The following is a 15,316-nucleotide window of genomic DNA, read 5'->3' on the forward strand; positions in this document are numbered from 1 at the left end:
CCCTCACCCTAAACCCTAACCTTAACCTGACCTTTTGCCTCATGTTCACACTAATCCTAACCCTAACCCTAAACCTAACAGTAACCCTGACCCCAACCTTAACCTTAACCCTAGCCCTAATCCTAAATCTAACCCCCACCCCAACACTAATCTTGACCTTAATCCTTACCCTGACCCTGACAGACAGCCTAATTCTAACCCTCATTTTCACCATTATCCTAAATCTAAGCTTAACTCTAACTCTAACCCTAACCCTAACCCAAACCATATTCCTAATCCTAATCCTAAATGTAAACATAATCCTAACCCTTAACCTCAGCCTCACACTGACCATAGACCCAGAACTAACTCAAACCCTCACCCAAACCTAAATCATAACACTAACTCTAACCCTCAAACTCACCCTATTATTAACTCTTTGCCTCACCACTACCCTCACCCTAACCCTAATTCTAACCTTAACCCTAGGCCTGTCCCTAACCTTAACACTAACCTTAACCCAACCCTGATACTTTCCTAAGCATAACTCTAACCCAAACCCTAACCCTAACTCAAACTCTCAACCACACTGTTACCTGAACCCTAACCTGAAACCTCACCTTCACCTTCAATGTAACCCTAACCCTAACCCTCACCCTAACCTTATCCCTATCCCTAGGTCTGACATTCATCTTGACCCTAACCCTAATTCTAACACTAATCCTAACGTTAACCCTAAATTTAACACTGAACTTCATCCCCACCCTCAACCTTGCCTTGACCTTGACCCTTACCCTAAAACGAACCCTATGTTTCTCTCTAACACTATCCCAAACCTGACTTCCCAGCCTCACTCTATATCTATCCTAAACCATAGCCTTAAGCCTGTCTCTAATCCTAATCCTAATCCTAACCCTAACTTTAATCATCACCCCCACCCTAACCATAAACCTAAACCTCAGTCTAACCCTAAACATTATCCTCACATTAACCCTAACACTCAGCCTAACTCTAACCCTCACCCTTACCCTGACCCTAACTGTAACCCTCACACCAACCCTAAACCTAACCATAACCCTAACCTTAACTCTTACCCTAACCCTAATCCTCACTCAAATCCTAACTCTAATGCTCACCCTCAGCCTAACCCCAACTCTAATCCTAACACTAACCCTAGACTGAACCTTCATCCTCAGCCTAACCCCCATCCTAACCCTAACTTCACCTTCACCTTAACCTTAACCCTAAACCTCACCCCAATCCTCAACCTAATCTTAACTGTTACTGGAACCCTAACCCTAACCTCATCTCTAACACTTAACCTTACCCTCACCCTAAACCAAAATCTAACGCTAACCCTAAACCTCATTGTCACCTAAACCCAAAAGCTAACTCCAACCCTAACCCGAAGCCTAAACTTCATCCCAACTCTAACGCAGAGCCTCAACCTAATCTCAACCCAACACTAACTTCAACCCTAACACTCACCTTAACTCTAACCCTTACCTTTACCCTACCACTGGCCTTCAACCTAACCCTAACCCTCAGCCTCACTACATCCCTCAACCGCACCCTAACCGTAAGTCTAACATTAATGTATAATAGAGGACAAATGGCTGCGCAACTGATTACATACTTTTGTTCTGTCTTCAGAAAAAAGGACACAAATCAGATTCAAGAAATGTTGGAGAATGCAAGATTAGTGAGAGGGAAGAACTGAGGGAGATCAATATTAGTAGAGAAATGGTGCTGGAAAATTGATGGGATTGAAGGCAAATAAATTCCAAGGGCCTGATAATCTACATCCCAGAGTAGTTAAGGATGTGGCTCTAGAAATAGTGGATGCATTGGTTGTCATCTTCCAGGATTCTATAGACTTTGGAACAGTCCCTGCAGATTGGAGGATGGCTAATGTCACTCCAATATTCAAAAAGGGGAGGTAGAGAGAAAATGGAATTATAGACCAGTAAGAATTATAGATCAGTAATAGGGAAAGTTCTCAAATCCAATATCAAGGACTTTATAGCGGATCATTTAGAAAGCAGCAGCAGGATCAGAGAGTCAGCATGGATTTACGAAGGGGAAATCATGCTTAACAAATCTGTTAGAATTCTATGAAGATGTAACTAGTAGAGTTGACAAAGGGGAGCCAGTTGATGTGGTATATTTGGGCTTTAAGAAAGCGTTTGACAAAGTCCCGCATAAGAGATTATTGTGCAAGATTAAAGCACATGGCATTGGGGGAAGTACACTGAGATGGATAAAAAAAAACTGGTTGGCAGATAGGAAACAAAGAACAGGAATTAGTGGGTCCTTTTCAAATTGGCAGGCAGTAACTGGTGGGCTACACAGGGATCGGTGCTGGGACCCCAGCTATTCACAATATATATTAATGATCTGGATGAGGGAACTAAATGTAACATCTCAAAGTTTGCAAATGATACCAAGTTGGGTGGGAGGGTAAACTGTGATGAGGATGAAGAGATGCTTCAGTGCAATCTCAACAGGTTGGGTGAGTGGGTAAATCAATGGCAGACGCATGATATGGGTAAATGTGAGGTTATTCACTTTGGAACCAAAAACAAGGAGGCAGATTACTACCTGAATGGCTGTAAATTGGGAGAGGTGAGTGTGCAGCAGGATCGGGGCATCCTTGTGCACCAGTTGCTGAAATTAAACATGTAGGTACAGCAGGTGGCAAAGAAGGCAAATGGTATGTTGACCTTCATTGCAAGAGGTTTTGAGAGTAGGAGCAGGGATGTGTTGTTGCAGTTATACAGGGCCTTGGTGAGACCACACCTGGAATATTGTGTGCATTTTGGTCTCCTTTTCTGAGGGAGGATACTCTTGCTCTTGAGGGAGTGCAGCAAAGGTTTACCAGGCTGATTCCGGGGATGGGGGGACTGACATATGAGGAGACATTGACTAGTTAGGGATTGTTTTCACTGGAGTTCAGACGAATGAGGGGAGAATCTCATGGAGACTTATAAACTTTAACAGGACTGGACAGGGTAGATGCAGGGAGGATGTTCCCGATGGTGAGTGTGTCCAGAACCAGGGATCACAGTCTGAGGATTTGGGGTAGATGACTTAGGACAGAGATGAGGAGACATTTCTTCACCCAAAGCGTGGTGAGCCTGTGGAATTCATTACCACAGGAAGTAGTTGATGCCAAAACATTGAATGTATTCAAAAGGCAACTAGATACAGCACTTGGGGCGAATGGAATCAAAGGTTACGGGGAGAAAGCAGGGTTAGGCTATTGAGTCGGATGATCAGTTGTGATCGTGATGAATGGCAGAGCAGGCTTGAAGGGCTGAATGGCCTCCTCCTGCTTCTATGTTTCTATTAACCTTAAACCTAACCCTAACCCAAAACTTAACCCTAACTCTACTCCTCAATTACAACCTCTCCCTAAACCTAAACTTCATCCTAACCCTAACCCCAACTCCATGATTAACCTTAAAACTCACCCTTACCCAAACCCTAAGGCTCATCCTCAATCTTAACCCTCACACTGAATCACAGAATCCCTACAATATAGAAACAGGCCATTCAGCCCAACAAGTCCACACTGCCCCTCCAAAGAGCCTCCCACCCCACCTCATTCCCTTAATGTTGCATTTCCCCATGTCTAACCCACCTAATATAAACACCTCTGGACTCTACAGGCAACTTAGCCTGGCCAATCCACTTACCCAGCACATCTTTGGACTATGGGAGGAAACTGGAGCACCCGGAGGAGCCCCACACAGACATGGGGAAAATGTGTAAACTCCACACAGACAGTCACCCAAGGGTGGAATTGAACCTGGGTCCTTGGTACTATAAGGCAGCAGTGCTAACCATTGAGCCAAATCCAACCCTCACCCTCAGCTGAACTCTAACACCCATCCAAACCTTAATTCTCAACCTCACCCTAAACCTAACCCAGACCCTAACCCTAACACCCTAATCCTAAATTTAATCTTAACTCTGAACCCAATCCTCAATTTAACCCTCACCCTATCCTAATCCCTAAACCAAACACTCACCTTGATTCTAAATCTATCTTTAAGCCGAACCATTAACCGTAACATCAGCCCTAACCCTAGCACTTACCTTCATCCTCATCCTCAAACTCACCCCATCCTTACCCTCAGTCCAACTCTAAACGTCACCATCACCCTTACCCTAACCATAACACTCGCCCTCTCTCTAACTCCAACCCAACCCTAAACTATCCCTACTCCTAACCTGAGCCCTACTCCTCAGCCTCAATTTACCCCTACCCCTAACCCTAAGCCCTAAACTAACCCTAATATTAACCCTAATCCTCATCCTCACCCTACCTAAACCTACCCCTAATCTAAACCATAACCCTAATTGAACCATAACCCTAACTCTCACCCTCAACTTAACCCTAACTGTGACCCTCGCTCTCATCATAACTTCAACCCAAACCCAATCCTAACTGTAACCCTAACCATAATCCTCACCCTAACCCTACCCCTAACACTAACCCTCACCTTAACCCTAACCTTAATCCTCCCCTAACCCTACCCCAAACACTAACCCTCAGCTTAACCCTAATCCTCAACCTCACTCGAGCCCTACTTGTAACCCTAACCATAACCCTAACCAGAACACTAACTCTAACCATCACCCTAAGCCTAACCTTAGCCCTCACTCTAAAACTAACCCTAAACCTAATCTTCACCCCAACCCTCATGCTAACCCTCAACCCAACTCTAAACTCAATCCTAACTTTAATCCTAACAGTCACCCCATCCCTAATGCTAACTTTAACCCTAACTCTAACTCTCAACCACAGTTTCAGCTCAACATTAACCCTAACCCTAATCTTAACTCTAATCCTCACCCTATTTCCAACACTAACCCTCTGACTAACTGTAACTGACCCTCCCTCTAACACTTAACACAACCCTTACCCTCACCCTAACCCTAACCCACAACCTAACCCTCGCTGCCATCCTCACCCTCACCCTAAACTTAATTCTAACCCTAACCCAAACCATAATCCTAACAATCATTCTCACCCTAATCCCAACAATCATCATAACTCTACATCTCATCCTCAACTAATCTCAAATCCTAACTCTAACACTAAACCAAACACTCGCACTCACCCTCACTCTTAACCCCAACCTTAACCCTAACTCTCACTCTAAAACTAACCCTAAGCCTAACCTTCACCCCAACCCTCATGCTAACCCTCAACCCAACACTAAATTCAACCCTAAGTTTAACCCTAACAGTCATCCCATCCCTAATGCTAACCTTAATCCTAAATCTAACCCTTACTCTAACCTTAATTCTAACCGTCTACCTCACCCTGACACTCAGCCTCACCTTAACCCTAACCCAACCCTAACCCTAACTGTACCTAACCTAACCCTAACTCTCACCTTCACTCTCACCATAATACCCACTCTGAACCTACCCAATGCTATCCTTAACCATAATCCTCAGCCTGACCCTCACCCCAACCCTAAACCTCATACTCATCCTAACCCTAATCCTCAGCCTAACCCTCAACCTAATCCTAACCCTAACCCTCATCCTTGCCCTCACCCTAAACCCTAACCTTAAATCTAATCCTCGGGTTACAATCACACTAACCCTAAACCCTAATCCAAAATCTAACCTTCATCCCAAACCCAAGCATCACCTTAACAGTAAACCTCACTCTCACCCTCAATCTAACACTAGCACTCAGCCTTTACCCTCACTATAACCCTAACTCTAACCCTATGCCACACCACAATGCAAGCTCTAACCTTATGTCTAACTGTAACCCTAGCCCTAATCCTAACCACAACCCTATCCCTAACCGTAACCCTAGCCCACACCCCAACCCTAACCTTCACCCAAACTGTATCCCTAACCCTAGACATTACTCTAAACTTAAACCTAATCCTAAACCATACCCTCAGCCTTACCCTGACCCTAAACCCTGACCCTAAACTCCGCCCACCTGGAACTTTTCCCCTAACCCTAACCCGCAGTTAGCGCTAAACCTCACCTCACCCTAACCCTCACTCCAGATTTAACTCTAAGCTAACCTTCACCCCAACCCTAATGCTAACCTTCACCCTAACCCTCAGCCCAACTCTAAACTCTAACTTTAACTCTAACAGTCACCCCATACCTAACATTAAGATTAACCCAAACTCGAGCCCTCACCCTAACCTTAACTCTAAACCTCAAACTCAGCCTAACCCTGACCCTCAGCCTCACCATGACCCTCACCCACACCCTAACACTAACTTTAAACCTAACCCTAACCTTAAGGCAAACCCAACCCTAATCCTAACCCTAACTGTAACCCTAACTCTGATCTTCACCTTCACCCCCACCCTAATATCCACTCGAACCCTAACGCTAATGCTAGGTCACCCCATCCCTAACGCTATCCTTAACCATAATTGTCATCCTCACTCTCACCCTGACCTAAACCTTAAACCTTACCCTAACTCTCATCCTTACTCTGGCCTTAAACCCTAATCGTAACCCCAACCTTCATCCTCAACCTTGTCCTCACCTTAACTGTGATCCTCACCCCAATCCTAACCTTAACCCTAACCCTAACTCTCAGCCTCACTCTAATCCTATCCCTAACCCTAACCCTCACACTAACCCTAACCCTAACCCTCACACTAACCCTAAGACTCACTTTCACTCCAACCCTAACCCTATCGCACCCTATCGTACCCCACCCATAACTCTAACCTAAAGTGAACCCTCACCCCAACCTAATCCGAACCAAACACCTAAACTTAACCCTTACCCTAAGTCTAACCCTCACCCTCACCCCAACCCTAACCCTAACCATAATCTTAATCTTAATCTTAATTCTCAGACTCATCCTCACCCCAAACCTAAGTCTCACCCCAACCCTAACTGTTCACCCTTATCCAAACCCTGACATTAACCCTGTCCAAAACCCTAACCTTAACCATAACCCTAACCCTCACCCTTACCCTAACCCTAACTCTCACCTTCACCTTATCCAAACCCTAACCTTAACCCTAACCTCAGCTTCACCCTTATCTATACTTTCCCCTTACCCTAACCCTACTCCTCACCCAAACCCTAACCTTTACCCTAACTCTAACACTCTTCTTCACCCTCAACCTAACCGTCACCCTCACCCTAAACCCTAACCCTCACCCAAATCTTACCCCTAACCCTAACTTTAACCCTTACCCTAAATGTAACCCTCACCCTGACCCTCACCTTCACCCTTCCTTAACTTTAACCCTAAGTGTAAGCCTCAACTCAAAACTAACCCTAACTTTAATCCTTATCCTAACCCTAACACTCACCTTTACCCTCACCCTAAACCCTAATCCTCAATCTCACCCTAACAAGAACTCTAACCCTAATGTTCATCCTAATCCCCACACTAACCCTAAACCTAACCATGATCCACACCCTAACCATAACCCGATCCGGATCCCTGACCCTAACCCTAAACCTCATCCTAATCCTAAACCTTCCCCTCAGCCTCATCCTGACCCTACAACCAGCCCGATCTTTAACCCTGAGCTGAACCCTAATCCTAATTCTAACCCTCAGCCTCACCCTGACCCTAAACCTCACCCTAAACCCGAGCTCTCATCCAAACCTTAGCCCTAATCTCCCATCCCTAATCGTTACCCTAAATGTAACCCTCACCCTGACCCTCACCTTAACCCTATCCCTAACTCTAACTCTCAGTGTAAGCTTCACCTCAAAACTAACCATAACATTAATCCCTATCCTAACCCTAACCCTCAACCTAACCCTCACCCTAACCCTAACTCCAAACCTAACCCTAACCCTAACCTTAACCCGTATCCCTAACATTAATCCTAACTCTGTCCCTAACCCTAACTCTAACCTTAAAACTAACTCTAACTCTCAGCCTCCGTCTCACCCTATACCAAAACCTAACCATGTTCCTAACCTTAACCTAATTCTAATCCTCACCTTAACCCTAATCCTAACTCTAAATCTTACCCTCAACCTCACCTTAACCATAACTCTCAGCCTCATTGTAACCCTAACCCTAACCATCACCCTAACCCTAACCATAATCCTAACCCTAACCCTAACCTTAAATCCATCCCTCATCCTCAATCTAACTCTAATCCTAACCCTAACCGTAACACATACCATAACCCTTATGACCTTATCTAACTTCCCCTTAAATAAATCTGTATTTTCCATCAGTCCATGGTATATTTATGGTCTTCAGTCCTGGTCTCTCCCACAAATTGTGTACAGTTTTGGGTCCCATATCTCAGGAAGGATGTATTGGCCCTGGAGCAGGTTCAGAGGAGGTTCACGAGAATGGTCCCAGGAATGGAAATCTTAACATATGAGGAACATTTGAGGACTCTGGGGCTATACTCATTGGAGTTTAGAAGGATGTGGGGGGATCTAATTGAAACTTTCAGAGTACTGAATGGCCTGGACAAAATGGATGTTGGGAGGATGTCTGGTAGAAGAGTCTAGGTCCCGAACGCACAGCCTTAGAGTAAAGGGAAGACCTTTTAGAATGGGGATAAGGAGAAACTTCTTCAGCCAGAGAGTGGTGAGTCTATGGAATTCACTGCCACAGATAGCTGTGGAGGCCAGGTCACTGAGTACATTTAAGACTGAGATAGATAGGTTTTTGATTATCAAGGGAATCAAGGGTTACAGGGAGAAAGCAGGAGAATGGGGTTGAGGAACTTATCAGCCATGATTGAATGGCAGAGCAGACTCAATGGGCCGAATGGCCTAATTTCTGCTCCTATGTCTTATGGTCTTAAATATTCCAGGTATCTATCCAGTTAGCCTTCAATCCTTTCTGTGCTCATGTGAACAGCCCAGCCTCTCTCCTGTTAGGTGTAACCTCTCAGTTTTACTGTCATTCTGGTGAATTATTTTGTATCTTCATCAGCGCCTCTACATTCACTGGAACACAGGAACAGGAGGAGGCCATTCAGCCCCTTGAGCCTGTTCTACCATTTAACAAAATGATTGCTGATCTGTGGCCTGGCTCCACCTGCCTTTGGCCTACATTCCTTCATACCATTGCTTAACAAAAATTATCTATCCCAGATTTAAAATTAACAACTGTTCCAGCACCCTCTGCCATTGTGGAAAAGAGAGTTCCAAACCCTTTGTGTGTAGAAGTGCTTCTGAACATCTCTCCTGAAGAGTCTGGCCCTAATGCTCATACTGTGCCTTCTAGTTCTAGAATCCCCAACCGGTGGAAATGGTTTATATATTCAAATATCTACGGTGATGGGGAATCTTCTACGAATAATTATTTGGGAGACAACTAATAGGCACATGGAAAAAGTGGACCGATTGGGAAGATTCAGCGTGGATTTCCAAAGTGAAAATCAGGTTTAACTAAAATGTTGCAGTTTTTTGAAGAGGTGAAAGAAAGACTTGATGAGCGTAACACTGCTAATGTGGTTTACATGGACTTCCAGAAAGTGTTTGATACAGTGCCACACAACAGACTTATGAGAAAAGATATAGGTCACAGAATAAAAGGGACAGTAGCAACATGTGTACAGAATTGGCTGAGGGATAGGAAACAGAGAATAATGGCTAATGGATATCAATGGATATCTAGAGGAAGATTTGTAGTTGAATACCCAAGGGTCAATATTGGAATTCTTGGTTTTCCTGATGTACATTAATGATATGGGTCTTGGCGTGATGGGGACAATTTCAGAGTTTGCAGATGACACTGAACTTAGGAGAATTGTAAACTGTGAGGAGGACAGTGTGGAACTCCAAAAGGACATTGGTAAAGTGATGGAACGGATGGATTGGTGGCAGATAAGGTACAATGCAGAGAAATGTCAGGTGTTGCACTCTGAAGAACATTGAAAGACAATATTAAATTGGGGTACTATTCTAAGCGGGGGGTGCAAGAGCAGGGACTTGGGTGTAAATGTGCACGGATCATTGAAGGCAGCAGGATAAGTGCACAGAGCAGTTAATAAATCACCGTGTGTTCTCTACTTTATTAATAGGGGCATAGAGTGTAAGAGCAAGAAGGTGATACCTAATTTACACAAGACACTTGTTAGACCTTGGCATTGTGACAGTTCTGGACACCACATTATAGGGAGGATGTGAGCACATTGCAGAGAGTGCAGGAGTGATTTACAAGAATAGTTCCAGGGATGAGACACTGAGGACTGTTCTCCTTGCAGAGAAGAAGGCTAGGAGGAGATCTGATGGACGTTTTCAAAATCAGAATTGGGCTGGACAGATTAGATAGAACAAAACTGTTCCCACTTGTAAAAGGATCAAGGATGAGAAGTTAGAGATTTAAAATGAGCTGCAAATGCAGCTCTTTCACTCAATGGGTAGTTAGGATCTAGAATGTTCTGCCTGGAAATGTGGTGGAGGCAGGATCAACTGAGGCATTCCAGAGGGGCACTGGATGATTATTTCAATAGAAATAATGTTCAGGGTGAGAAGCAGGAGATTGACACAGAGTCAAAATGCTCCCAGAGCTGGTGCGGATATGATGGACTGAATGGCTTTCTGCATCATAACAATTATGTGATTCTGAACATTGAGGCCAGACCTGCCCGACATAAGGTTAACACAAACTCTCTGGTTTCTAATTCCCTTGAGAAATGACACCCCCCTCACTACTTTGTCTGCTTTATTTATCTATTAGGATTTTGCTGGGAACATCTCTGCTCTAAATTGCAGCCATCAATCCTAGCCTCTCTCATGTTTTTCTTCTTTGTTCTTTAATGGGATGAGGACGTTGCTGACTAGGCAGCATTTATTGCCCATCCCTAATTGCCCAGAGGGTAGTTCAGAGTCAACTACATTGCTGTGGGTCTGGGGTCACATGTAGGCCAGACCAAGTAAGGATGGCAATTTCCTTCCCTAAAGGACATTAGTGAACCAGATGGATCTTTCCCAACAATCAGCAATGGATTCATGGTCACCATTAAATTCTTAATTCCCGATATTTTTATTGAATTCAAACTCCACCATCTGCCACAGTGGGATTCGAACTGTCCCCAGAATGTTATCTGGGTCTCTGGATTAACAGTTTGTCAATAATACCAGTAGGCATTGCCTCCCCTTACTGTGATTACTGAAGTCACAATTACCTCAGAAACACATCTGCATATTCATCAAAACCCTGTCTCTGTTGATCCCATGGCCATTCCACAAACGTATTAATGTTATTTACTTCAGTGCGACCCTCCTCCTCTGTATTAATTACTCCCCAGTCAGTGCCAGATGCAAATTCAAACGTGACAATATGATGTTACCCTCAGTCACTGCCCATTTCTCCATGTCCACATTCCAGCTGGATGTCAGGGATTGTGATCAGGAGAGGGAATCATGTCTACTTTATTCTAAACTGGGACAGGATGACCAATAGCAGCAGGCCCCAGTAGCTGAGCTGATCTACCTGAGCAGGCTGGGGTTGTTTAGTCAGAGGAACTTGTTACAGGTCCAGTCTCCCACGATAGTCAAAGTGAGATTGGATCATCTGCACCTCTTCTGTCATCCAGTTAGACCTAATGTAATTAAAACATCCTTCAGTCAGGTCACAAATCAATACATGGCAGAACTTCAGAATCCGAAGGAAATTTAGCTAAAATAAAGAATTGTAGATGCTGGAGATCTGAAACAAACAGTAACATGAAATGCTAGAGAAACTCAACAGGTCTGGCAGCATTTGTGGAGAGAGAAATAGAGTTCTGACAAAGGGTCACTGGACTTGAAACGTTATCTCTGTTTCTCTCTCCACAGGTGTTGCCAGACCTGCTGAGTTTCTCAAGAGATTTAGCTGCTTACTCAAGAATGGTTGAAGCCCTGTAGAAAATCATTTATGCTTCTGTATTATTTTCAGACATGCATCCTGTGGTTTCACTCAAAAGATTGCTTCCACACACACCGTAATGTCACCAGGTAAGAACTGTCTCTCTGATTGATCTGTTAAATGAGAAATAGAGTGGAACTGGGTCCCTTTCACTTGGCCAGGCCAATGGAAATGGATATTTTCTACTGACTCTAAGGGCCTCACATCAAATGATCTTGGTCTAATTGAAGTCCTTAAAATGATGAAAGGTTTTGATTGAGTGAGTACAGAGAGAATGTTTCTTCTTGAGGGGAAGAGCAAACCTAGAGATGGTCAGTATTAAATAGAGACCAAGAAATCTAATCAGAAATTCGGAAAAATCTACTTCACCCAGAGAGCTCGGAGAATGTGGAACTCACTCCCGTAAATCAAAGAATCCCAACAGTGTGGAAGCAGGCCATTCAGCCTAGCAACTCCACACCAACCCTTCGAAGAGCATCCCACCCAGATCCACCCCACCCCCCACTCTATTTTTTAAGATTGTATCTCCGTACACGTGACAATAAAATCAATGAAAAGCTTTGTTTACGAGCGGTACAAGCAGATCACAGCAAGCAAAGGATGTACAGATCAAAAAGACTTCGAGGCATACAGGTCACATTGCACGTTACATTATTTGGGGTTAGAGTACATTCAACAGTCTGATAATAGCCGGAAAGAAGCTGTTCCTGAACCTGCTCATGTTTGTGTTCAGATTTCTGTATCTTCTGCCTGACGGAATAAGTTGTAGGAGGTCATTACCGGGGTGCGATGGGTCTTTGATGATGTTGGCCACCTTTCCGCAGCAGCAGGCCGTGTAAATAGAGTCCATGGATGGAAAGTTGACTTCCATGATGGTCTGGGCTGTGCACACCACCTTCTGTAGTTTCTTACGGTCCTGGTTACCGTACCAGGCCGTTATACACTCAGACAGTATGGTTTCAATGGTGCATCTGTAGAAGTTGGTGAGGGTCCTTATGGACATGCCAAATTTCCTGAGCTGCCTGAGGAAGAACAGGCATTGTTTTGCCTCTTGACTGTCGCATCTACGTGGGAATTCCAGGACAAGTTGTTGGTTATCGTCACTCCAAGGAACTTGATGCTCTTCCCTCTCTCAACCTCAGTTCTGTTGATGTAGATGGGGGCGTGTTCTCCTCCTTTCTTTCTGAAGTCAATGATCAGTTCTTTAGTTTTCCCGACATTTAGAGAGAGGTTGTTCTCATTGCACCACATCCCCAAGCCTTCTGTCTCCCTTCTGACTCATTGTTGTCCCACAACAGTGGTGTTGTCAGTGAACTTGTATCCCTATAACTCTACATTTCCAATGCTTAATCCACCTAGCCTGCACATCCCTGGACTGTGGGAGGAAACCAGAGTACCCAAAGGAAACCCACGCAGACATGGGGAGAATGTGTAAACTCCACACAGACAGTTGCCCGAGGGTGGAATTGAACCCGGGTCCCTGGCGCTGTGAGGCTGCCGTGCTAACCACTGAGTCATTGGTAAGGGGGTGGCTGAAGTGAATAGTATCGATTGATTGAAGGGAAAATGAGGAAACAATATGAGAAAGAAGGCCTCAGAAGGATTCAATGGTTGGAAAGATGGGAGCATAAACACCAGCATGAACTGGATGGGCTGAATGGCCTATTTCCCTGCCATGCATTCTCCATAATCCCATACTTTAAGGAAGAGTGAACTGGAGAAGCAAAGAGATGCAAAGAAAGGGAAAATTAAAGAAAGGGCCACTCCTGGTGGGGCAAAGACAAGGGGAGAGTTCACAGGAGGCCAGAATGAAAGGAGAGGAGAGAGTTTGAAGAAGCACAGGGCTGGAGGAGGTGTGTGAGAAAGAGAGAGAGAAGGAGACAGTAAAGCTGATCCCTTCAGAGACTCAGTGAAGATGGAATCCAACGTGACATTCTCACCCCCTAACAAGGCAATATAGAACTAGACAGAACAAACAGAGGGGCCCTCCCCCACCTGCCCAGCCTCTGGTTAAATATTAACGTGATCTCAGTTTCAATCACCGACATTTACACAGTAATCCGTAACCTCACAACCCTCTGTGTCAAAGGGTTACTCCTGCTTTCCATCCTAAACATGTTGTTTAAAGTTTTCGAGAAGATTTGTAGCTCGGGTTGTGGATGAGGTTGTAGACTTGCTCGCCGAGCCAGTAGGTTTGGTTGCAAATGTTTCATCACCCTGCTAGGTAACATCATCAGTGCGCCTCCGGTGAAGCGTCGGTGTTCTGTCCCTCTTGTTATTTATATACCTCAGTTTGCTGGGGTGGTTGATATTACTTCCGGTTTTGTTTCTCAGTGGTTTGTACACAGGGTCTAACTCAATGTGTATGTTGATGGAGTCCCAGTTGGAATACCAGGCCTCCAGGAATTCCGTGGCGTGTCTCTGTTTGGCTTGTGCTATTATGGGTGTGTTATCCCAATCAAATTCGTGTCCCTCGTTGTCCGTGTGTAGTGAGACAAGTGAGAATTGAGTCATGTCTCTTGGTGGCTAGTCGGTGTTCATGTATCTATATTGTCATATTGGATCCCCAATATCAGGATTGATTGTAGAAGCAGTAATGCAAAGGTTAGAATGGACAGTGCTCCCCACTGTACAGCCCAAAGTCTGGGTCCAATTTGTAGACAACACCTTCATGATTATTAAACGCACAAAAGGAGAAGAAACCCACCGACACATAAACAACATCCTCATTGGAATAAAATTCACAAAAGAAGAACAATAACCGACTGCCCTATAATGGTAGAACGCAAAAACAATGGGAACTCCAGACTAGCGTACATAGAAAGACCACACATATGGACCAGATACTCAATTACACTAGCTACCACCCCAACGCCCACAAACAGGGCTGCATCAGGACACTATTTAAAAGAGCCACAACACATTGCAGTAAAACAGGAACTACGCAAAGCAGAACAGGAACACTTGTACAGAGTCTTCAAAAGGAATGGATACCCGGAAAGCACAATCCGCTGTTACCTCCAAGATAGACCACAACAGGAAGACACAACACGACCAGACTCACTAATCACCCTACCATACATCAAGGACATTTCAGAGATGACCACAAGACTACTCAGACCCATAGGTATCCCACAAACCAACAACGACCCCACGACAGCTACTGACGAACGTAAAGGATCCAATACCCACAACCAGTAGAACTGGCATAATATACAAAATACCATGCAAGGACTGTGAGAAACCACTACATAGGCCAAACCGGAAGAAAACTGACAATACGGATACACGAACAACAACTAGACATCAAGAGACACGACCAGTTCTCACTTGTCCCACTACACAGAGACAACAAGGGACACAAATTCGACTGGGACAACACATCCATAATCTCACAAGCTAAACAGCGACACACTAGGGAATTCCTGGGGGCCTGGTATTCCAACCAGAACTCCATCAACAAACACATTGAATTAGACCCTG

General features: G+C 44.5%; 1 protein-coding gene across 3 annotated transcripts in view; it reads left to right on the top strand.

Moving 5' to 3' along the window:
• The window catches only part of LOC109923273 (proton channel OTOP3-like), a 48,286-nt gene that overhangs the window by 15,160 nt on the left and 17,810 nt on the right, over positions 1-15,316 (top strand). For all 3 annotated transcript variants that reach the window (XM_048610779.1, XM_048610778.1, XM_048610780.1), the window contains exon 4: positions 11,864-11,922. In XM_048610779.1, coding sequence (XP_048466736.1) covers positions 11,864-11,922 — 59 coding nt within the window. The remainder of the gene's footprint in view (positions 1-11,863; positions 11,923-15,316) is intronic.

This window comes from Rhincodon typus, chromosome 23, assembly GCF_021869965.1.
Source record: "Rhincodon typus isolate 14 chromosome 23, sRhiTyp1.1, whole genome shotgun sequence".
Lineage (NCBI taxonomy): Eukaryota > Metazoa > Chordata > Chondrichthyes > Orectolobiformes > Rhincodontidae > Rhincodon > Rhincodon typus.